At 39.5% G+C, this 24,737-nt stretch overlaps 3 protein-coding genes across 3 annotated transcripts; 2 read left to right on the top strand and 1 right to left on the bottom strand.

The window, feature by feature from the left end:
* The first annotated feature begins 11,838 nt into the window (after nucleotides 1-11,838).
* Nucleotides 11,839-15,259, top strand: LOC102718041 (probable FAD synthase). Its single transcript, XM_006645667.3, has 7 exons — nucleotides 11,839-12,921; nucleotides 13,769-13,814; nucleotides 13,905-14,071; nucleotides 14,202-14,319; nucleotides 14,434-14,516; nucleotides 14,606-14,665; nucleotides 14,892-15,259. Exons 1-7 carry the CDS (start codon nucleotides 12,821-12,823, stop codon nucleotides 15,082-15,084), a joined length of 768 nt encoding a protein of 255 aa, XP_006645730.2. The 5' UTR covers nucleotides 11,839-12,820; the 3' UTR covers nucleotides 15,085-15,259.
* A 1,346-nt stretch (nucleotides 15,260-16,605) lies between these two features.
* Nucleotides 16,606-19,771, bottom strand: LOC102722430 (mediator-associated protein 2). Its single transcript, XM_015832705.2, has 6 exons — nucleotides 19,571-19,771; nucleotides 19,157-19,262; nucleotides 18,977-19,061; nucleotides 18,181-18,264; nucleotides 17,811-17,915; nucleotides 16,606-17,216 (listed from the first exon to the last, which is right to left on the bottom strand). The coding sequence occupies exons 1-6, from the start codon at nucleotides 19,597-19,599 to the stop codon at nucleotides 16,939-16,941; spliced, it is 687 nt and encodes a 228-aa protein (XP_015688191.1). The 5' UTR covers nucleotides 19,600-19,771; the 3' UTR covers nucleotides 16,606-16,938.
* Nucleotides 19,772-19,944: 173 nt separating this feature from the next.
* LOC102717757 (probable FAD synthase) lies at nucleotides 19,945-22,312 on the top strand. Its single transcript, XM_006645666.3, has 7 exons — nucleotides 19,945-20,149; nucleotides 20,892-20,937; nucleotides 21,024-21,190; nucleotides 21,311-21,428; nucleotides 21,541-21,623; nucleotides 21,708-21,767; nucleotides 22,016-22,312. Exons 1-7 carry the CDS (start codon nucleotides 20,049-20,051, stop codon nucleotides 22,209-22,211), a joined length of 771 nt encoding a protein of 256 aa, XP_006645729.2. The 5' UTR covers nucleotides 19,945-20,048; the 3' UTR covers nucleotides 22,212-22,312.
* Nucleotides 22,313-24,737: the final 2,425 nt, after the last annotated feature.

The following is a 24,737-nucleotide window of genomic DNA, read 5'->3' as shown; positions in this document are numbered from 1 at the left end:
ATTAATAAGTATGTAAATTTATAAAATAAGGCAAACGATCAAACGTAAGGCAAAAGTCAATCACATCAAATAAAGAAATATTGTCTGATAAAAAAAATGAGAGAGTATATGACATAAAATACTCTAATGACAATAATCGTCTACTACACTGCTTCGTAGTGCCTCTTCACACTATATGTAGCAAGCCAGTGAGCACCATCAAAATAATACGGGGCAGGGGACGAAAAAGTTTTTCTCTCGTGCCCACTAAATTTTTGTTTTTTTAAAATCAATCGGCCCAACCACCTAATTATTAGAGCATCGTGTATAAACTCTCAAACCTAAATGACCATAGTTTTCCCCTCTCCTTCCACTCACGCAGTCATGCGACCGCCGTCATGGATCCTCGGCTCTGCACCGGCCGATGGATCCACGCTCATCTTTGCGTCGCCCGCCACCACGCCGTGTCGTCCACCTGACAACCCGCAGGCCTCCGGTCGGGGTCGAGGTCCAGGTCATGACCAACCCAACCCCAACCTACCCCGTTGTTAATATTCCTCTTCATTATACTGATATCGTAGGCCATTCCATATCATGCATTCCAATATATCTCAAATTTTAATTACACCTGTACATACTGTAGCTATAAACATTTCAGGAAAAAATTATATATAGCCCAGTTACTCCAGTCAGTCGCCATGTCGGGATTCTCTTCCAAAAACACGAACTCATGCATGCAGCATGCATGCATCTAAACACCCTTTTTTTTTTCGTCAGTATCATACATTGTATCACGATCTCGACCGATCGATCGACCGTGGTCCATGCGGCCAGCGGCGCAACGCCAGTGCAATTTGCAACCTGCAAGTTGGAAATTTTCATGATCAAAACGCATACTGGAATATATACACAGTGATAATAGCTGGGCTGTCAGTTTCAGACAGACACAGAATCAAAATAGTTTCTTCTGCGAGCTACTGTAATCTCATCTGAACTGGACGTTCGTGCGTGCTCGATCGCCGCTGATCGATCGATCGATATATGTGTATGTTCAGATAAGATCGACGACACAATCGACGTCACACGGACACTGCATATCTTATCTTGATCGATATATTAATTGACCGGCGTGAGAAGCCCTGATGAGAAAGCTGACTGACAGAGATCTCTCTTGATTGATACAAAACACTAAAACAAGGCAGAGACATATATATGTGCCTATCAAATCAAAGTCAAAGAGAACAAGATTAATTAACAAAATAGTAATCAACGCGTGTGCAGTGGATCGAAGTGACCCAGGCTTATCTGAAATGTTAGTAGGGAGTTAACAACAAGCTAACTGACCAGTTTTCACTGCAATATTAATGAAATAGGTGATTATTGTTTGTCTTTTATATGGAAAAGGTCAAATCGTATATTTGTAAACGAAAAATAATTTTTGAAAAAAAAACTTTTATATAGCCTATTTCCAGTTATCTAAAAGCTAAAACTGAAAATTAAATATCGGTGCAAAACTTTAAAATTAACTCTAAATTTAATGTTGTAAAATTAAAATTTTAGTTTATAAACATAAACAGAAGCGGAAATATGAGGCAGAAAGCTTGCAACCATGCTGGTTAATTAATTTAATCGTGGCACGGGAGCTATCTCTTTGGTCAAAAGAAATAAGCTAAATAGCTAACTAACTAAGTTGCGTCGTCGTCGTCGATTGGTCGCCACAGGCCGGCCTTACAAGAGGAGCAGGGGCCAAGACGTAGCCAAGGACAACTCGCCGATCGATCCATCCATCCATGGATCGACGGCGCCAAGCTTCTTCATCGCCATGGATCAATCGATCGGCAAGTCATCCTTGGCTGCACCATGGCCTCCGGTCCCAATGCTAGGCCGCCGGCGAGAGTCCGGCGAAGGCCATGCATCCATGGCTATATGCCTATATATATACAAAGGCTATAGTGCCTAGCTAGCTAGCTAGCTTTCGCCTTTGGGCGGCCATGGCCATGGCTGCCGCTGTACAGGGGGAGGAGGGGTGAAGAAGAGAAAGGGAGCGATGAGCTGAGGGACACGCACTGATGGGCCTTATATATATAGGGGTGGAGCTAGAAATTTTAATTTATTAGGGTCATTGGGATCAAAAATACACTAACATTACTTCTTTTTAATATCATTTTACTTGACTAAAGAATATAATAATGGATTTCGTCGGAGGTTATCAGGGTCGGCTAACCCTGACCAATACACCGTAGCTCCTAGATGCATTAAATGCATTGGGTGATTACCCTCTCCAAACAACGGGCTGCGATGCGGAAGAAAGGGCCCGTGCAATCTAGGGGCAAGCAGAGGATTGGGGGCGCTTTGCGTGGAAATGCGTAATTTACATATAGTTAGATTTAATGTATATATTTTAAATTTTTTATTTATAAATTTATTATGTTGAAGTATATGTGAATCCCGTATATAACTCTTAGTTTCTTTAGATTTCAAATAGAACTTTCAGATTTTGTTTATATAGGTTTGGTTAGGATGTATCATATCTCATACTAGGTAGCTATGTTTTGGGAGAGACGGAGTATCTTCCATTTTATAAAGTTTTTGTTTCATATACATCTCTAATATTCGTTTCTACGTGTTTTGACTGGATTTTATATACAGCTATCAAACACTATTTTGTATAAATATAATTATATTTATATGTAACTATATCAAATCAATACTGTTATAATATGAATTCAGCGTAATTTAGCGGTTGAAATATTTTTTCTATAGGCTCCAGAGCTAAAGAGGTTTATTTGGGACTGTAGATAGAGAAGAAGAGTGTATTTAGGGCTTCTTTGGAGAATTTTAAAGAAAACAGTCTAATTTCTTCATTTTTCTTATGAAAATCGTTTAAACCGTAAAGGCGCTTGACTAGGTACGCAATTTTGAGCAGACAGTCCTGGAGTGATCTCGGCGTGTGGGCCAATGGAGAGCTAGGCTAGGCCGGCCAGCAGCACATGCGGGAGCAGGTATAATAGCAGACTATAAGCCAGCTATAAGAAGATAAGAGTGAAGAAAGAAGAGAGGTGAGCTACTAATTTGTAATCAGCTGTATATGGGCTCCAAGATAAAATATGTGTATAACATGTGGGGGCATGTATTGATGTTTTATAAGTAACTATTATATGAATTGGCTATTAGATTGGCTATAAATGAATTGAAACTAGTAGTGGGCATTTTAGTCATTTTCCAACTAATTTAACTCTAGAATGGATGGAGCAATAGTTTCTTTTATCAGACTTTTCCGTGATATTTCGTGTTCACGCTTACAGAACGTTAACGGTACGTGTTTTTAAAAAGTATAATGAATAGAAATTCATCATCTTATAAGTATCTTATATTTATAGAATGGATTTTCAATTTAATTATATCATTTATATTAAATAGCTATCAAAATATTAAAAGATCTTTACTAAAGAAACACAATCAAGCGGTGGCACATTTCCTAAACTTTTACGATGTAGTTTTATTAATAAAAACTTCCAATATATGTCCTTAGAAACTGTTTTAAATTCGTCTTCTACTATATACTGAGTTATTTCATTTGTTTGTATTGTCGAATAATCATCACAAATTATTCAGCTATTTATCATAAATCATTCGGTTATTCAACCATTCAGCATGAAAGTACAGATCCGGCTTAGATCCTCTGGTTGGATATTTTCCTCATTTTTGCCACAATCAGGGTTACAAATTTCACTCAAACCACTTGGTTTCTGCTGAATTTGGAACAGAGGAAACAGTACCAAACTCTATCCTTGTTATCTAATGTGTTAATTCCTTACCTACCTCTAAGAATTTGCTTAATCATTTATATACCCCTAAATTTTAGCTCATCCCCATTCAAGCTACTAAGAGTAAGTTTAATACTAAAACCAACTTACGGCTATAAGCGAGTCAATAGATATAACAGATTAGCTATAAGATTGACTATAATTTTTATCTTCTATCTATTTCTCTCATACTTGAATTTAATATATTTTTCTTTAAAATATGTGTATAGCTAGCTCTTACATGAAAGTCAACCTCACTTTTTTTTTATTCTTTCTTTCCTCCACATCACCCAAGGTACTAAATAGCGAATAGCGAGGTGGTAGTGGATTGGGGTTTACGTAACGGATCGCGGATAGAGGACGCTATAGAGGTCGCTAAGTTCCAATAACGGTGTTTAATAAACACATATATTTATTATGTGTAGATGACTAATGGTTTTCTAACACATTCATACAGAAATTGCAAACAAATTAGCGATAAATCACAGTACACTTATAAATGAAGAGCATAATAGGCGTTTATGTGCACTTAAAAGTTAACAATGTCTTATTCCACCACAAGCCACCACAACCGCTGCTCGCCGCCTGACGTCTAGTTGGCTCGTTGGTGTTGATCCGTGCACAACACAAGCGACGTAGTGCTCGTGAGTCATGACAGCGTGATTAGATAGGAATATGAGAAGATACGAATGAAACGATAGGCTGGGATTAGAGTTACATACATATTTCCATTATGATTACGGCCTGCTAAGTCATTCTGCGGACGCTATTGCGGCCGCTAAGTTCCAGACCGCTACATCTAACCCGTTACCTCGTAGTGGCAGTGGATGTGGATTGATACCGCAATAGCGCCGCTATAGCTACCACCGCTATTTAGTACCTTGACATAAGCTTATAGTCTACTTATTCTTGTTATAAGAATCTCATCTGTTACCAAAATATTTCCAAGTTTTGGCACAATCAAACATCTACATGTCACTATTAAAATTATCAAGAAATAATAGATTGAGTACAAAATGGCTGCAATCCAAACTAGTATAAATATATTATCCATTTTTGTGTAGGCAAATCTGACCAAAACCGAAAGGAGCGCGCAAGATCGGTGCGTGTGACTACAATGATTGCCATCTCGCATCGGTGGTCATGCTGTATGCCCGTGCCTCTCAACTCAATAATTTCCATCGTCCTATTGCTCCCTGTTCATCACCGACCCTCCCCAAGCCCCATCCCTATTGGTCTTCCATTGATCAAACCAAGGACAGATGACAGATCAACTAGTTTTCAAAAAGAAAATGAGACATCAACTTATGGGGCATTCTTTGGGGAGGTAACTACATATTTATAAACAAAAAAAATTTAATAAAATTGTTCTATATGTGTTCTTAGCTATTAAAAAATAAGACTAGAAGAAAAAACTATGACAAAAGAAATTAAAATCAACCCCAAATTTAAGTTTAAAAATTTAAAATTTGGATTATAAGCATGAGTAGAAACGAAAAAAATAAGACGGTTCCTCATCATTTTAAAAAAGAAACAGCTTAACATAGAGGTTATCTTTTGTCTTTTCGTGAAAAGTGAAATGATATATTTGTAAATAGAATTTTTATATACGTTTCCTAGCAATTTACAACCGAGGTATGCAAAAAAATGATGAAAAAATTAACTACTACTATACAGTAAAAAAGAATCAAAATTTAACATATAAAACATAAGTGAAAAAGATGGGAGTAATATTAGTGAACAACTATGTACATAACGTTCGGAACCCACTGTTACAAAGTGTTCTAGGAGACTCATGCCCATCTTCATTTTGGCTGTGTATGTTGGCCTGTTTTTTTTTTCATGCTTACACTGATAATATAAAATATGAGTTTTAAAAGTTAAATTTGAAATTAATTTTGGACTTTTTCATCGTTGTTTATTTTTTATTATTTAATTTTAGATCGCTAAGAACACAGGTATAAAAGTTAAACTCAAAACAATTTTGTCATCATTAATAAGTAATTTCACTTATGCTTAAAAAAACAAAAAGATAAGAATGTTGACGTAGAGCCGGTTTTTAATCCATCTCCCTAACAAATGTCCATGGCCATTGTCCAAAATTGCTGTTGGCCTGAGCTAAATTAAGTTTCTTTCGAATTACATCCCATCCCTTCCTATATTAGTAAAGGGCGTAGTTGACGTTTTACGCGTATTTAATCATTCATCTTATTTAAAAAAATTTCATAGTTACTATTTATTTTGTTATGACTGTATTTGTTACTAAATATATTTTTATTATGACTCACATTTACACATATTCATAAAATAATTTAAATTAGATGAATAGCCTAACATGCAAAGTAATAGCGTTATCTATTGAAATAGTGAGAGAGTAAGAAATCATAAGCTGAAATTAGCTTTGGACAGTTCGTATAGCTGGAGATGTCAACGGGGAATTCACCACCGGGGATCATCACCGTGTCCCCGTCCCCGCGGTGACAAAAATTCCCCGTCCCCGTCAACCTCCACGGGGGCAATAATTAACTCATCCCCGATCACCACGGGGAAAAATTCCCCGTGGTTTTTCCCTGGCCCGTCAGCCAACAGTCAGATGCAGGTGACGATGGGCAGGTGCAGGAGAGAGGCGGTGTGCGCCGGCAAGCGGCGGAGAGGCCAACGCGTAGGGGGAGAGTGACGAAGAGGGCAGCACCGGCAGGTGGCGGAGTGGCCGACACGCGTCGTGGGCGGCGGAGAGGGTGGCACCGGCGGGCAGAGGCAAATGGCGGAGAGTACGGCACCGACGGGCGAATGCAGGCGGTGCCGGCACGCGCTGGCGAGCGACAAAGAGGGCGGCGCGCGGAGGCAGTCAATGGAGAGGGCAGCGTCGGCGCGTGGGGGCATGAGATGGAGAGGGGCGGTGGCTATGTTAGCTGGAGAGGTGGAGATAGATTTGACTAGGGTTTTGCTTTGTATAGCATGGTTATTGGGCTTCATTTTTTTGGCCAAATCACATATAAAGTCTATATTTGATCCCTCTATAGGGTAAACGGGTCACCACGGGGAATGGGGACAGGGAGTGGTTCACCGTCCCCGTCCCCGCCATCCCCTACAGGGATAATCTTTGTTACATTTGATTCCCCATGGTTGCTAAATATCTACCATCCATGTCCCCTAATAGGTGAATTTACCGCGGAGAATCAGGGATCAGGTCCCCGTTGCCATCTCTATGTATAGCTCAGTTGTTCGATGAGCTCAACCTATCATGGCTTTCTATCTTTATAGGATAGGATCAGGCTCTCACTGTACAAGACACTTCGAGGCCAATTTATCTGGCCCATAAACACATAAAATACATGTATACATGTTTTAATCTATGTTTAACATATCAGTACATATCCAAATACAAACGACATATCTCAATTGTTGACGTAGCCAAGGTGTGATTGTTTCGCTTAGCATATTTGTAAACGAAAATATTTTATGAATCAAACTTTTATACATATATTATTAGCGATCTAATAAACAAGGTTGGACTTCGGTAAAAAAAATCTCAAAATCTAAGTCTAAATTTATAACTTATAAATAAAAATAGAAGCGACCATATAGGGTAAAAGATAACAAGAAATATGATATAATATACCACCAAATCAACTTCTGCTGCTCATACAAAATCATTTAACAAGAAATATGGTATAATAAAAACTGAGGTTTGTATATCTTCGCAACAAAAATCATGTCACATTGGACTCGCAGAATCAATATGTAGGTTTTTGGCCAATAATGACAACCGATCATAGATGTGTTCATCAATCATAGATACGTTATCCTAATTATTGTCTCGTAATTATCATCCCTTCACATGTGCCAGTTAATTTAACATCATATTATAGCAAAGAGGTTTAAATATAAGAATTTTACCAACTTAGATGCGTATGTTAATGTCTAAACCGTGTCATTTACATTATGGATAATGTTAGATCTAGGGTGATACATACCAAGATTAAACTGGTTTTAGTTTAAGAGCCAATCATATATTTTAGGCAAAATTTGCTACAGGGCATCGAAAAAACGTGTAATTAGCCGATGAACAACTTAAGATCACAAATTTGCTGCAGGGCACCACAAAAATATGGTAATTAGCTGGTACACACTCCGGCCATTATTTATTAATTTTGGAGTCAAAAAATTTTAAAATGACGAGATTGCCCTCGATGGTCGGGTTGCCACTGCCCTCGTCGCAGCTGGGTCGCCGTCGCCTGCTTAGTCGCCCGGTAGGCTAGGGTTTGGGAGTGGTATGGCGCTGAGAACGACTGAGCCTTGGTTTGACCTGACCCAGCATAACGGGTTGGCCACTGAGGACATTCTCGTCATTTTTATAATTTTTAACTCTAAAATTATTAAAATAATGGTCAGAGTGTCTACTAGCTAATTATCATATTTTTGTGGTGCCACAAAGCAAATTCCTAATCTTACCATGTCCGCCGGCTAATTACATATTTTTTCAATACCCTGTTGTAACATACTAGATTTTTTTTCCAGGAAAATTTTTTTGCGAAATTATTTTAAAAAGTTCCGTTCTTTGTTCGTCGAGTTGGAGCTTCTAAACTCTCTTTTTCTTTTATCTTTTCATCTGTCACCGTCTACTCAAATATCTACCACCAAATTTAATTTCTTCCACAATTATTCGACATCAAACCATCGCCACCAAAATTTCTAACCATACCACTTCACACTCAAAATAGTCCAAATCCAATCTCGCTCGAATCGTTGTTTTATTTATTCATCCAATCAAATCCATCCAGCCAGCTATCTATCCAACTCTAGCACACAGTCTCTCTCTCCGTGTGTTCTTTCCGGCGTGCAGCACTGCCATCACTGCCTTGCTAAGACAGTAGCCACGCAGCAGCTCCGTCACCACGCGTCGTCGTTGGACGCACGCCTTGCCACCGAAGTAACCGGCGACCGACTCAAAGCCGAGCCAGGCGTCGCCATCCTCTGACCACCGCCTCTGCTCTCTCTCAAATCTTCCTCTCTGCCTCCTCTCTCTCGCTACTGCCACCCTAAGAAGAGAAGCCCTAGATAAGCCAATAACTCCTCCCTCTCCTTCTTTTACCATCCCTCCTCCTTTGCTAAGAAGGAAAGAAAGCTCAAAAGCTCTTGTCTCTCCAGTTCTTTATGCCACCATTGGGGTTGTCACATACTTCGCCATCTCCGGCCAACTCGTGCAGCCTCCTCGCGCCTCTAGCATCTCCCAGCAATAGGTAAACCTCCTCTAAAGTTTCCCCTTCCTCCCAGTGAACGTGGCAAGCAGCCTTCAAGCTCTCACTTGGTGCCATGGCTGCCACTGTGGTCAGTCCAGCCAGCGCCATTTCTCTTTCAAGAAACTACAAAAATGGAACCCCCTTGACCTAGAACACATGATGCTTCCTCGTTCCAATCGATTCCATCACCGGAGCTGCCACTTTTATACCCAAGGTCACTGAAGCTCTAGATCTGGAACTTGTGTTTCAGCCATTATGGGCATCCTCTCTGAAAACTATAAGCACCATTCTTTTCGTCATTCCTGGGGACATGTTTTTCTTATGGCGTTCTCATCGTTTCACTACCGTAGCCCTAACTCCATATGCAATGCCCTCTCTTTGTTTCTCTGCCTGTACATATGAACCAGGGAAGAAGATGAACAGTGCTAGCTAGACACTGTTCTCTCTTGACTGAGCCCAACCATTTCACTTTAGTCTTCCAAATAGTAACCAAACCACTAGAAAATCAATTCAAACTAGTATATATCAACTCATTATGATTCCCATTCAGTACACCTCCATTTTAAACCTCAAGATTCTAAATTATTTTGTCTTTACCCCTCACCAATTACCACATACATAACAACCATATTCCCAAAATTCATTTGAAGCCATTCTAAAACCCTTTGATTCATTAATCTATCTATTTTAGCTCCAGTTGCCTTTTCTTTATTTTATTTGTTCCGTTTATTTATAGATTTTGTTTATAGGCTTATTTGGTATGTTTTTTTGTGTGTGTGCGATAGATCGACCCGAAGCCTTCGTCGACCACGTAGGAGCTGACGTGGACCCTGAGGGCTATGTTGAAGCTTCAGAAGACCACGTTGTGCAAGGCAAGCCACGAAATCATCCTTTGATCATCTTGAGAACCTAAGTAGAGAACCACTTAGTTATTTTACGCATTATTTACTTGCAAAGTTATTTTGGCGTATTGTTACTTTCAAATAATCATGTTACACTAGTTATTGCCTGTACTTAATTTACTATTATTGCCGATACCATAAACCACCATACCATGTTCCCTAATAACCTAAGCATAGGTTGTACACTTCACCAGATTAATATTGTAGTGGCTAATACCACCAAACTTCTACACACATACATCCATTTTGCCCGTCGTCACATGATGAAGCTATCGGGCTGCATAAAATATTGTTTTCATATAAATCACTCGTCTGGAGTGATATGGAAGGTGACTCTGGGTGAAGGTTGATGTTCTGGATATTATGGTATGTATTACGGTGTTTATTATATGCATGTGTTGTGTTAATTTAATTGCTTCCCCGAATATAAGGATAAACCCTCTTATGCCATGTAAAGTGATATAGTTTGCGCCCATCCACAGGACCGAGTAATCGGACTTAACCTAGTACGTGGTCCCACTATATGAACGACTGTTAGAGGCTCTAGGAGCATATAGGAGTGGACATGTGGAAGGGGCCGTGGGCCAAGTTGACATGATCTCACAACAGTGGCACCCGTGAAAGCAGCGATCCTACTATGCCTTACTTGTGGCCGAGCGAGTGCCCGACTGCTAGGACGGACGATATCCCACTAGACGGTACTAGTAGTAAGTGGGACTAATGAACGGTTCTGTTATCTCGACTCTGAGCCAGTCGTAGTATCGTGTGGGTAACACTGGACAGACGCTACAGAGTCGTATTGTATTCGAATACGCCGTGCTCCCGGTTAATGGAGATGTGTCATTGGGTGATTCCTATTTCTTGTGGTATAAGTAGATTTTATAATTAAAATTTGGATTGGAATAAGATGAGGATGTTGGTGATTAATATTGCTACATTTTAAATTGACGAATTATAAATGTTTACAAATAAACTGGTTTATCAAAATAGGGAAAAACTATTTATAATAGGCTTGTTATCAACCCATCTTGATTAACCCCATATCCTTATATTACTTGCATATATTCTACTTGTATTCTTGGTAGTGTGGTTCAGAGAAGCAGTTCTTCGCCGAAGAAGCGCCAGAAGGTGAAGAGTACTTACCCCTTACATCGATGTAATATTTTTGCAAAATAGTTTTGCAAACTGAACACTTTCAAATTTGACCATTGACAAAGTAATTTTTTGGAGAGCAATTTTTATTTTCTTAGTGATGCTCTAAATACAAGAGCATCATTCAGTTAGTCAAAATTCATTAAACCAGTAGCCCTACAGCTCTACCAAATTTTGTTATTTCATCGTTAATATATACAAAGTATATATAAATAAATTCATCCAAATCAACACAGCGCCCGCACAATCAGAGACAAGAGCTATGTCTGCTAATGAATTGGATGAAAATAGATTAAATAGACTGGATTTTAATTTAGATGGTTTTTGGTTAGGTGCAAATAAATTGGATTAGGTTGGGTCATAAACAAAGATGGATTGGTATCGACTAGGTGATTTTAAGTTTTAAAAAGATTTAACCCGTAAATGGTAAATAAGCCACATAATTAGATAGCTCATACGAAGGTGATTTTAAGTTTTAAAAAGATTTAACCCGTAAATGGCAAATGAATCCTTTAATTAGATAGCTAATACAAAGATAATAGACATACGTGTGACTCATATGTAGAAATTAATCAAAATTTATACAAAGTTGCTCTTACACATAATAAATCATTCCACCAAATTTCAATTAAATTTAATAAATTTTAATAGTCTAAACATAAGTTTTAAAATTTTAGATCCAAATTTATACATTCCAAATGTGTGCATTCATTTTACTAGAGGGTTGGATATATTTTAGTATTAGACTAGGTTTGAATTGGATCATAATAAAAAATAATTAAGATAGGTTAATTTGATAGACAAGCTAGTAATAAGTTAGAGTGGATTTAGATTGAATCCAAATCCATTGGCAGGTCTACATTAATCTCGAGACAGAATGAAAAAGAGACGGTCAATAATGTGCGGCGAATCACGGTAGAAGCGAGCGGGGAGGAAGAACCCGCGCGCTCGGAAAGAGGCGTCAATCGCCGGCGAAGTTTAGCTGTCGCACACCAAGGTTAGGCACCCGGGCATTCAGGATCAGCAACCCGGGGACTCTTTACATGTGCGTCAAAAATCCAAATCCATACAACCCTAATCAAATCCAATCAACGGAGAAAAAAATCAAGACGAGAACAAAAAAAATCAAGACGAGAACACAAAACGCAGCACAGCATAGGAGGAGCAAAAACCAACGGAGCGGAGGGGAATCAAAGCAAAGCAAGATTTGCACATTAGGGTGGATCCATCCGGTGAGCGAGGCGGCGGCGCAGCAACGAGCGCAGGATTTGATTTCTGTTTATAGGAGGGCTGGGAGATTGCTAGGGTTTGGGTGGGGGATACACATAGGGAGGGAGTCGACGTCACCCGTCGGATCGCTCCCGCGGCGGCGATCGTAGGGTGTGTGACGTCGTAGCGATTTGCGAGAGATTTTTTTTTCTGGGGAGCCCAAAGCCCACAATGCCGCGCACCGGCCCAAGCCCATGTGGATCGCCGCCTAACCCTAAATAGTAGAACGGTTGTACCTTTCGGCCGTGGGTTCTAATTGGGCCGGATCCGATGTCAAATTGGGGGAAAACGAGTGCAATTCGGGTCCCTCAAGCGATAGTTCTAATCCGATTTGCAGAACAACTCTCTATCTCGGCGGCAGTATTAAACGATACCCCCCTCGAATTTGAGTTTATTTCTCTCTTGCGTACGAGCGGCTTGGCCGGCGCGCTGCTCTGATCTCGTCGGAAAACTCGACCGGCCGGCCGCGATGGAGGTGGATGCGGCGGTGCGGGCGAGCGGCGACTCCGTGATGCGCGCCAAGTACGACCGCGCCGTCTACGTCGTCCAGCGAGCCTTCGCTCTCTACCCGTAAGCGTTCCTCCCCCTCCACTGATGATAGATGATGATCCTATGGAGTGATTTTTTAAAAGATTGAGATGAACGGTATATCCAAATTTTAAAAATAAATATAGGTAAAACAAAAGCATCTTATCATATCATATGCATCCCTGTATAAGCCAAATAATTAAATTTTTAACTAGTTATTTAGAGTTTTTTCAATGAAGTTTATTTTCTAACCTTGGCTCGTAGATCGTCAAGAATACGTACATAAATTTTTTTATTCATAAAATATTTTTCGTTTATAAATATGTTATTTGGTTTTACCAAAAAAGTCAAACAATCATTCCCTATATGTTGTGCTCTTTTTCAATTTTTAGATGAAAGAATATCTGGTGTTTGTGATAACTATTTAATAGTGTAATTAATGAAATTAGCTACTATAAACTTAATAATCTATTTTAAAAAGGTAAGATGATGAACTTCCAAATATTTTACGGAAGAAGCATCCTTTATTAGTTCGGAAAGCGTCACGTAAAAGCCGAGGAAAAATCTAAGAAAAATCTAGAGTACAGGAACACAACCTATTATATGTTACATCTTCCCTTATCAGCTACTTGAACTTGAAGCATTGAGTTCAAATATTATAGTGTGTCGACTCTTTTAACTATTTGATCTATTAGTTTACCATGTCTTGCATAGTTTGGCTTTTTAGGAAAAAAAAGACTGGGCCTATTCATAAGCAAACAAGAAAAGATTGGAAAATAAATTATCACCCTATCTTTTCGTCGTCTTTCTTTTTTTTCTCTGAATGTTCTGTATAGGTACAGAATTTTTAATTGCACATTGTACTTATCATTGTCCACTCTTATTGCAGGTTCGACGAAATCGCATTTAGCTTCAACGGTGGCAAAGATTCAACTGTAACACCTTTACGTTTACTTTTGCTTGTTTCAACTAATTTACTGATGGCTAGTTCCAACTGACAACATAGCAATGTGGCAAATCGATAGGTGCTGCTGCATTTGCTTCGAGCTGGCTACTACCTTCACAGAACAAGTTCAGGCAATGGGGATCAAATGGGCTGTACCATTCAAAACTGCCCCATGCGGACCATTTACTTTGAAGATCCTACTGCCTTTCCTGAAATCAATTCGTTCACTTATGATACTGCTTCCACGTAATAATTCGATAAGATTTGTTTATGTTCTTGTTTTCTTTTTTGTCTGTCTGTTTGCTGTCCTGAATTTTGATTGTCTGCGCAAAAAATAAATATTTAACGTGTATACTTCTCTTCTCCGATTATGCAGCTACGGTTTGCCACTGGAAACTATCCGGACAGATTTCAAGTCTGGCCTAGAAGCCCTACTGAAGGAGAAGCCTACCAAAGCAATTTTCCTTGGCACTAGAAATGGCGATCCGAATGCGGTAAATCTCCTGGATGATTCTTCCACATTGGTCTAAATTATATTACTCCCATGTACTACTGTTTTGGTTTCAATCTTGCCCAGTAGTAATAATAGTTAAATGGTGCAATTTCAGGTTGGTCAAGAACAGTTCTCTCCTAGTTCCCCTGGTTGGCCTCCTTTCATGAGGGTGAATCCAATCTTGGATTGGTCTTACAGGTTGGTTTCTTGATCATGTGAGTCCATCAAAGTATCAAACTTTACCTTCTATTTCCAGAGTTGCCAATTCTAATGTTTTGCTTTGCCAGGGATGTTTGGTCTTTCCTCTTAACCTGCAAGGTCAACTACTGCAGCCTTTATGATCAAGGGTATGTTCTTTTCAATTGTCACTCTTCCTGTATCCTTGGGTTAGGGCACAATTTATCACATCATTTATAAAATTATTGCTACATGCGGACATTCTGATTTCTGAACCTTCAGCTCATTCTGTAAAAAACTCTTAACTTGTAACCTAGGTTGACACAGAGGTTTTCACTCTTTCATGTGAACTTTTAGATCAATGATGCATTTCATTTGCCCTTGCTATGATCTCAGGTACACTTCTATTGGTAGCATACATGATACTGTCCCAAATGCACAGCTGAGTGATGGGCCAGGGGTGTTTAAACCGGCGTACATGCTGACAGATGGAACGCTTGAAAGGGCCGGTAGAGCAAAGAAGGTTAACAGAAAGAAGGAAGTTGATAGAAATTCTGAAACCAGTTCAATCACGAGTGCCAAGCCATGACAACAACAGATGAGTCGTTTATAGGTCAATTTTATGAAATTTTAGAGCAATAGAATACATATCAATTGTGAAGGTTTAGGGAAAATAAAGTGAGGTTCTGCACTTAAAACATTTTGACGTATCTTGTGTACAAGGGTGATACTACATCTGTTTAATAATACAAGACCTTTTAACATTACATAGATTCATATGGATGTTAATAAATCTAGCCATATATACGACCAACATACGATCAAATGAATATAGTCATAGATGAAAAGTATTACTGTATGAAATAGTGGGAGAAGTATATATTAATTCACGAGTACTCATATGTGAATACTATGCTCATATAATCTAATTGGAAATTTGTACAGTTGTGCTCGTATATAATTGTAAAAAGGTTTTAAATAATAATCGAAACCATTTATTACCAGTAAAATTAGTATGCGGATAAAACTTTTATATATGTGTCAATTACGATTTACAATCAAATGCTGAAAACAAGCTACGATGAAAACCTCAAAACAACTCTAACGTTAAGTTTTAAAGTTAAATTTTGGCTCGTAAACAAAAGGAGAAGCTGAAGCAAAACGATGAGACCCAACATAAATAGAATATTAATGCAATAGTTCTGCATTTTTGTATGCACACATAGCCATAAAATGTTATTTCCATTTTTAAATATGTAATATTGTTGATTTTTCAACATGACACTTAATCATCATCTAACTTAAAAAACCAGTGCAAACATAAAAAAAGATGGCAGGCTTAAAATACGTTTAATAATAAAACAAGTAAAAAATAATGTTTACATAGTTTTTATGAATAAGATGAATGATTTTTCTTACCTTTCTTTTGGAAAACAATATTTCCCTTTATTTAAATTAGGAGTAAATTGCGTGATTGTACATGGACTTGTTAGGTGGGTGTCATTTAATATATAAACTCGTAAAATGGTTATTATGATGCATAAACTTGCTTAGTACGTGTGAACTAAGTCAAAAACAATATATACGGGTAAATTATGTTAAGTTAAAGTTGATTCGTATGCACATAAGGAACCATAAGAAATGTCATATGTGCAAACATTCTTTATGTATGCTTTGTATTTATTTTATTTTTCATTGTTTTCTATCTACTTTACTATAAGATCGCTCATGCGTTGCAACAGAATTTTATTAAAAAAATATCATTAATATGTTATTAAGCAGAGTTAATAAAAATAGTTTTATATGTGTGTCAGTGTGTGTGACATCGTAGCTCTTTGCGAGAGTTTTTTTTCTGTAAGCCCCTAAAGCCCACAATGCGGCTCACCGGCCCAAGCCCATGTGGGTCGTCTCCAGATGCAGAGAATGCTCCCGTTTTTTTTTTTTTTGGTTTTTGGCTGAACACCTCGCCTTCTCTTTTTTTTTTGGGGTGGGGGGGGGCACCGATAAATGTTTTTATCACCGCGAAAATGTCATTATACGGCCTCGAAAATGATTTTGTCCAGAGGGTCAAAACAACCACGGCTTGACCGACAAAATGAACCAGTTCGTGTGATCCAATAAAATGTTTACATTCCACGCCCAAATTGGCGACAGCTACAGGTACAAGGTGATTCATATGGTGAAATCCCAGTCGATCAAAACTTAGACCAAATGCCATCTTCTTAACACGGTAAAAATTAAGGCGATTCAGCATCTCGTGCAGAGCTGGCTGCTCATCACAAAAAAATACAAACCAAACAGCCGACCAAAATGCAGCAAAATAATGATCCATCAAAGGTGCAGGAAACTTTAAAGGAGCTGCCTTCATAATAGAGCTCCTGGGAGATGCTGACCTTCTTGTCACTCCTGGGCAGCGACGGCTCATGGTAGGATGGTGATGCTACTACTCTGCGATCCTAACTTTCTTGTTCTTCTTCTTGGATCTCTCAGCTGACGACTGAGGCATCTCCGATGTCGTGTTGCTGTCACCGCTACGGGCCTGCGATCCTTCGGTGGACTTGCCTGATACATTTGAGTGCGCCAGGCTGCTTTCATCCTTTCCTTTTTGCTTGTGCTTGTGCATGGGCTCGGCGCTTTGTTGGCCCAGCGACAGCGCTGAACCTTGGCTGCTGCGGTTCTTCGATCCGCTAGTGAACCGAGACCTTGTCCTCTTCGAGGAACCTGGAAAACCGGGCAAACTCTGATCAGTGAATGCAATTGCAGCTTACTGACGTGTTCTATTTACTAACTGGGGGTTATGATAGAAAAGGACAAAACACCTCAACTGTTGGTTGTCACAGAAGTGCATACCTTCACCAACATAAATGGAAACTACAGAACAATTTTATCAAGGCTTGTGCACAAATTAAGTTGGCAATAGATGGGCTTAGTATTTCACTCTCAGAACTGTAGTTCCATCTTAGAATACAGGTGCATACATTGCATCGTTGACATGAGCCTTCATAAGGTAAAATGGGAATTTCGACTAATCTCTCAACTTTTAATGAGGTCACAAATCTAACACAAATAGCACGCAAATGGAATTTGGGTTCTTCACCTCACTCGTATCAATGCCAGCGGACTGAACAGCATTATGCACTTACAAAGTCAAATCTGGTGATTTTGGATATATTTAGTTAAAACAGGACGTAATCTAGTGGCTTGACTAGTAGCCAACTGGAATGGCACATTGTGCTTAAGAAGTCTATAATGCATAATATTGACAGAAGAAAAGTGGCATCAGTTAAAAAAAGAAGTCCAAAAAAATGTACTCACCTGCAGATTTCTTACTGCTAGGAGTAAGACTCCCATAACTAGGCTTCTCCAGTTCTTCAGGATCAGGATACCGAACTAAGCTAACTCGACGTGAAATCTTCCCAACTGGAATTTTTTGTTGGGGTTAGGGAACACAAAATGCATACAGCAAGTTAGAACACTACAAGAGTTTATAGCTGCCTCTGGGAAAAGGAAGATGTGGCAGGCACATCCTATCAATTATGCTATCAAATATGACCCAAAAAAACTAACCCACACAAAACCAAGTATGTCAATAAAAAGCTCAGTTTAACAAGACTAATAGCTAGTAAAAACAGCATCCACCCAAAATACTGCAGAAATAAACTGCAATGTTGGTATTTTAGCATACCAGCTTTTGCTTCTGATCCTGATGGCAGGAAAACAGTTGCATCTGGTTGCTGAGAGGCAAAGCTGACAAGTTCATAAGATTTCCCTGTCAAATTAAGAACATTAAGTACATCTCAAACTTTTTGGAGAAATTTAAAATGTTATAGCCACAATAATTTAAAAGCGATGATCTCAACCAATGAAACCAAAATAAGAGAACCTGGCTACTAATAATAGTCTTCCTGATGTACATCAACAATATAGCTTCGAATCAAGGAGAAGCTTAGGGGCCATTATATGAGGAAGCTGAGAAGAATTTTCACTTCAACAATCAAACTTCTGGACATCCACAAAGCATATGAATGTCTTTACTATGTAAACTAAATTATAGCATCTTAATTCCAACTTCTATTGAAAAAGACATGCAATAAGTATCGGTATACCTACACCAGGAAGTTCCCTGGCAACTAAAAACTACAGCTAATACTTGAAAGGTCTGCAAAACACTATTTATAGTCAAAGAGTCAGCATTGATTTAATCTATCTACAAAAACAAGAGGCATGCTTCACCATAGAAATGCAAACAGTTCCATCAATAGGATTAACATCATCTGACTTTAGTAATTGCATGTGCAAATATAGGTTTTATCCAACTGTACAGAAAGGTCATATGTAGGTGATTGCCCAGTCAGCAAGATACAACCGTGCAGGTATGATTGCATGGCAAATATAGGTTTCATCAAACTGTACAGAAAGGTCAGAAACCATCATAAGATGTAACCTATCAAATGTGAAATAGTTCATTGAATATATCTTACCTGATGAACTCTCCAGACTGCCCAATGTTCCATCGTGATGCAACTTAAGAGTAAGCTCTTCCCCATGAAAATCAGAAACATCTACCTTCATCTAACACAGAAAAACGTTAAATTCAAGATCAGCTGTGCATCATTTCAGCAGCATGCTACATGGCACAACATAAAAATAATCCGCGATACCTGATTTAGAGGCCATTGTATTAGCCAAAGTTCTGTTGACTCTGTTGGTGAGATGTCAAGCATAGCCTCCTTATTGTTCTCCTCAAATGTCGGTCCAGGCTCATAGCTACACCAATTGTTGGTTGGAGCAATGTTCAGATGCAAAAGTCAAAAAAAAGTAAGCTATGAACCCAATCAAAGATTCGTTCCTACGGAGTTTTCCAAACCTAAGTTTCATTCTGAACAAACATCACTGAGCTTCACTATGAATAGATGCCATGAACAAACGAACAAACAAACAAATAAAAGCATTCCCACTTTTATCCTACATGAACGTAAGGTAGTAAGTATCTTGGGAGAAAAATCGTTGGCTCCTGACACCAACCAACTACCATGGAATGAATCTCGAGTATACAAAATATGATTCCATCATACCGGACTTTGCTTGATGACACCTTCACCATCTCCACCACCAAACCAATCCCCCCCCCCCCCCTCCTCTTCCACGGAACCGCACACGAACAGCACCCGTGGACGCGCGCGCAACCTCCGCCGACCGCGTGTGCGGGGGCGGACGGAGAGAGAGAGAGTGGAGCGGAGATTGAGCTCGCCCGGCGGGAGGACGCGCGCGCCGGCGGCGAGGCCTAACCCTAAATAAAACGGTGGCCACTGGAGTTTCTGGGCCGCGGGTTCTAATTGGGCCGGATCCGATGCCAAATTGGGGAAAACGAGTCCAATTCGGGTCCCTCATCAATTTATAGTTCTAATCCGATTTGCAGAACAACTCTCTGCGACGGCAGTATTAAACGATTCCCCCCTCGAATTTGAGTTTATTTCTCTCGTGTACGAGCGACGGAAAACTTGGCCGGCGCGCTGCTCTGATCTCGTCGGAAAACTCGACCGACCGGCGGCGATGGAGGTGGAGGCGGCGGTGCGGGCGAGCGGCGACTCCCTGATGCGCGCCAAGTACGACCGCGCCGTCTACGTTGTCCAGCGAGCCTTCGCTCTCTACCCGTAAGTGCTCCTCCTCCGCCACCGATGACACATGACGAAGCTATTTGGTGATTTTGAAAATATTGAGATGGACTGTATATTCAAATTTGAAAACAAATATAGGTAGAACGAAACTTATCATATAGGGTGTGTTCTCTTTCAGTTCTCAGATCAAAGTTTTTTTTAATTTTTGTGATAGATTTTTAAAGTGTAAATGATGAAATTAGGGGTCCGCCTAGTGATCAAATGTTTGAAAATTTTAATTCTATCGATCAAATCTAATCACTGCTATTGGATGATAATTGGAAGACATATACACAAGTAAAAAAAAAAGTCCATAAACGCCCTCTCTCTCAGCCCCCATGCATTGCGCGTGTATTTGACAAAAGAACAAAAATTAAACATTTTATCAATAGCAAAAGTGAGAAATTAGTTACTGTAAACTTTAAAATCTATTTTAAAAAGGTAAGATGATGGATTCATATATAGAAATATTTTGTAAAAGATGTATCGTTTAGTAGTTTGGGAAGCATCACGTAAGAGCTAATAAAAAACTACGAAAAAATTAGAGTAAAAAACGCAACATATAAAAATTTATATCGATTTTGTAAACCCGAGTAGTATTGCTCTTAATTTTAATTTTAATCCGGAGACAACTTTCAGTCGTCTTTTTTTCTCTCTGAATGTTACGGACTGATGATTCGGTATAATTACAGAATTTTTAATTGCACACTGTACTTATCGTTTTCCACTTTTTCTGCAGATTCGACGAAATCGCCTTTAGCTTCAACGGTGGCAAAGATTCAACGGTAACACCTGTTTCCTTTTGCTTGTTTCAATTAATTTGCTGATGGTCAGTTCCAACTGACAACATAACAACGTGACAAATCGATAGGTGTTGTTGCATCTGCTTCGAGCTGGCTACTACCTTCACAGAACAAGTTCAGGCAATGGGGATCAAACGGACTATACCATTCAAAACTGCCCCATGCGGACCATTTACTTTGAAGATCCTACTGCTTTTCCTGAAATCAATTCGTTCACTTATGATACTGCTTCCACGTAATAATTCGACAAGATTTGTTCCTGTTCTTGTTTTCTTTTTTGTCTGTCTGTTTGCTGTCCTGAATTTTGATTGCCTGCAAAAAAATATCTGAACTGTACACTTCTCCAATTATGCAGCTACGGTTTGCCACTGGAAACTATCCGGACAGATTTCAAGTCTGGCCTAGAAGCCCTGTTAAAGGAGAAGCTTACCAAAGCAATTTTCCTTGGCACTAGAAATGGCGATCCGAATGCGGTAACTCTCCTGAATGATTCTTCTGCATTAGTCTAAAATTATTTTACTTCCCATGTACCGTTTTGGTTTTAATCTTGCCAGTAGTAATAGTAGTTAAATGGTGCAATTTCAGGTTGGTCAAGAGGAGTTCTCTCCTAGTTCCCCTGGCTGGCCTCCTTTCATGAGGGTGAATCCAATCTTGGATTGGTCTTATAGGTTGGTCTCTTTATCATGTGAATCAATCAAAGTACTTTACCTTCAATTTTGAGAGTTGCCAATTCTAATGCTTTGCTTTGATAGGGACGTTTGGTCTTTCCTCTTGACCTGCAAGGTCAACTACTGTAGCCTTTATGATCAAGGGTATGTTCTTTTCAACTGTCACACATTTTTTGGTAGATGTTAATCTTCATGTTCCCTTGTGGGTTAGGGCACAATTTATCACATCATTTACAAAATTATCGATACATGTGGACATTCTGATTTCTAAACCTTCAGCTCATTCGGTAAAAACTCTTAACTTGTAACCTAGGTTGCCATAGAGGTTTTCACTCTTTCATGTGAACTTTTAGATCAATGATGCAATTCATTTGCCCTTGCTATGGTTTCAGGTATACTTCTATTGGTAGCATACATGATACTGTCCCAAATGCACAGCTGAGTGATGGGCTAGGGGGGTTTAAACCGGCGTACATGCTGACAGATGGAACGCTTGAAAGGGCCGGTAGAGCAAAGAAGGTTAACAAAAAGAAGGAAGTTGATGGATATTCTGAAACCAGTTCGAGTGCCAAGCCACGACAACAATAGATGAGTCGTTTGTAGATCAAACTCATGAAATTTTAGAGATAGAATACTACCTCCATCCTAAAATAAATCTATTTTTCAACTTTTAGATACAATGTTTTGACTCTTCGTTTTATTTAATTTTTTTGCAATTAATATTTTTATTGTTACTAGATGATAAAATATAAATAGTAATTTACATGTGGCTAATTTTTTTAAGTTTTTTTACAAATTTTTCAAATAAGACGAATGGTCAAAAAGTTAAACACAGAAATCGAAAAATAAAGTTATTATGGGACGGATGTTGTACATATCAATTATGAAGGTTTAGGAAAAATAAAGTGAGGTTCTGCACTTAAACTCTTGTGTACAAAAGTGATACTATAAAATAGAGAAGTTGGACATTATGACACTCCCAATACCTAGTTTCGGTAAAATGCCGCTCCGCAGGATTGCACATTTAAAATACCAATCTGAATCGGTGCACAACATTTGTTTTGCCATTTCTCCGATCCGACCATTTTCATTGGTTTTTCTCACTCGGACGGACGATAATGCTCCTAGGCTGCGTTCGGACGTGAATAGATAAGTTAACTTATCCCGACACGGAAAACATAGTAATAGATTAGTACATGATTAATTAATTATTAATTACTAAAAAATATAAAATAGATTAATAATTTTTTAAAATAACTTTTCTATAGAAAATTTTTATAAAAAATACACCGTTTAGCAGTTTGGAAAGCGTGCGCGTGAAAAACGAGGGAAGATAAGTTAACTAGTATAGCTGCCGAACGCGGTCCCATGAAGAGGCATAAGAGAGGCCACTGCTCTTGTCCAATTTCTCCCCCAACACCGCCGTAGCAGACGGCGTAGACGAGCGATCGTCCGACCAGGGCAGTGGTGGCGAGCAGCAACAGCCCGCAGCAGCCCACGAGACCGACGAATGACCAGCAGGAGGTGACAACAATGAAGAACCCCTGTCCAATCGCCACGACGGCGAGACACAAGAACGGCAAGGAGAGCCAGACAAGTGCCATGATGCATAGGACGACGACAATTACTAGGTCGCGAGCCACTTCCAGTACGCTTCGAATGGCTGGACCAGCTCGTGAGCTGCGCGGCCTCTGCCGCCCCGCCATTGTGGGCATGGTCGCCTCCACCGCTCCCGGCCTCGCCTGCGCCTCTCTCGCCCATGCCGCCACCCAGCCGTCGCTCGTGCCCTTGCCTCCCCTTCTCTCGCCCTCCCCGCCGCCGCTCACCATACCAGACTTTGCTTGATGAAACCTTCACCATCTCCCCCACCAAACCAATCCCCTCTGCCCCCGAATTTTTTTATTTTTAAATATTTTTAATAAATAATTTTATTACTAAACCTTGTGATAAAATATTTCTACCATATGAATCTTTTGATCACGCCACCACCAACAGTATGGTACAATGCTACCACGCAGAGTTTTTAGCATGGCAGACCACACCATTATCAGAAGACTGCCACGTCAACCAGGTCGCGTGACGGCGTTATCTTGCCCGCCACCGACACTGGCATGATCAAAAGGTTCATACAGTAAAAATATTTTTTTCTAAGGTTTAGTAATAAAATTATTTATTAAAAGGTTAAAAAAAATCCCCCCCCCTCAGCTGTGATCCAAGCACCCGACGTGGTAACGAGAAACTACTACCGCACACACCATCAGGACCCGTGGACGTCGCCCGATAGGAGGAAGTGGCGCCGGGAATTCTTTGGATTTTAATTTTATTTATTAAATAATTCATAAATTCGAAAAATCACATATCTAACCTCCTGCCGCCCTCTGTATTGCGGAAAGCCTACATGGTATACGGTGTGAGGACAACAATGAACATGATGACGGCGGTCGATGATTTTTTTGTGTTTTGCCCCTTTATGCCCTTACAGAGGAAGGCAAGGGTTTTTCGCAGAAATGCAAAATTGCTGCTCGCGCCTAAGAACTTTTCAATCATGGTTTGATATATATATTGTATAACATATGTAATTATTTAATCACAACTACTAGCTTAGCTCAGTGGTTAGGATAGAAGAGAATGGTGGTGACCACTGAGCTAAACCAATACCCGTGATTAAATAATTACATACATTATAAATATAGTATAAAACCGTGGTTCAATTGAAAAATTCTCGGGCATGAGCGGCAATTTTACATAAAACACCTTGTCGGTCCTCTGTAAGAGCGGAATGAGGTTAGATCTGTGATTAATGGAAATAAAAATTCAAATTTGTGAATTATTTAATAAATAAAATTAAAAATCCAAAAATTTCTGGCGCCGGCGGCGGGGCCTAATCCTACATGAAACGGTGGCCACTGGAGTTTCTGTGCCGCGGGTTCTAATTGGGCCGGATCCGATGCCAAATTGGGGAAAACGAGTCCAATTCGGGTCCCTCAAGCTATAGTTCTAATCCGATTTGCAGAATAACTCTCTCGGCGGCAGTATTAAACGATCGATTCCCTCGAATTTGATTTTATTTCCCTCGTTGTGTACAAGCTTCTTGGCCGGCGCGCTGCTCTGATC

The sequence above is a fragment of the Oryza brachyantha genome, chromosome 1, assembly GCF_000231095.2.
Source record: "Oryza brachyantha chromosome 1, ObraRS2, whole genome shotgun sequence".
Classification (NCBI taxonomy): Eukaryota; Viridiplantae; Streptophyta; class Magnoliopsida; order Poales; family Poaceae; genus Oryza; species Oryza brachyantha.
This window is presented reverse-complemented; position numbering and strand designations above follow the sequence as displayed.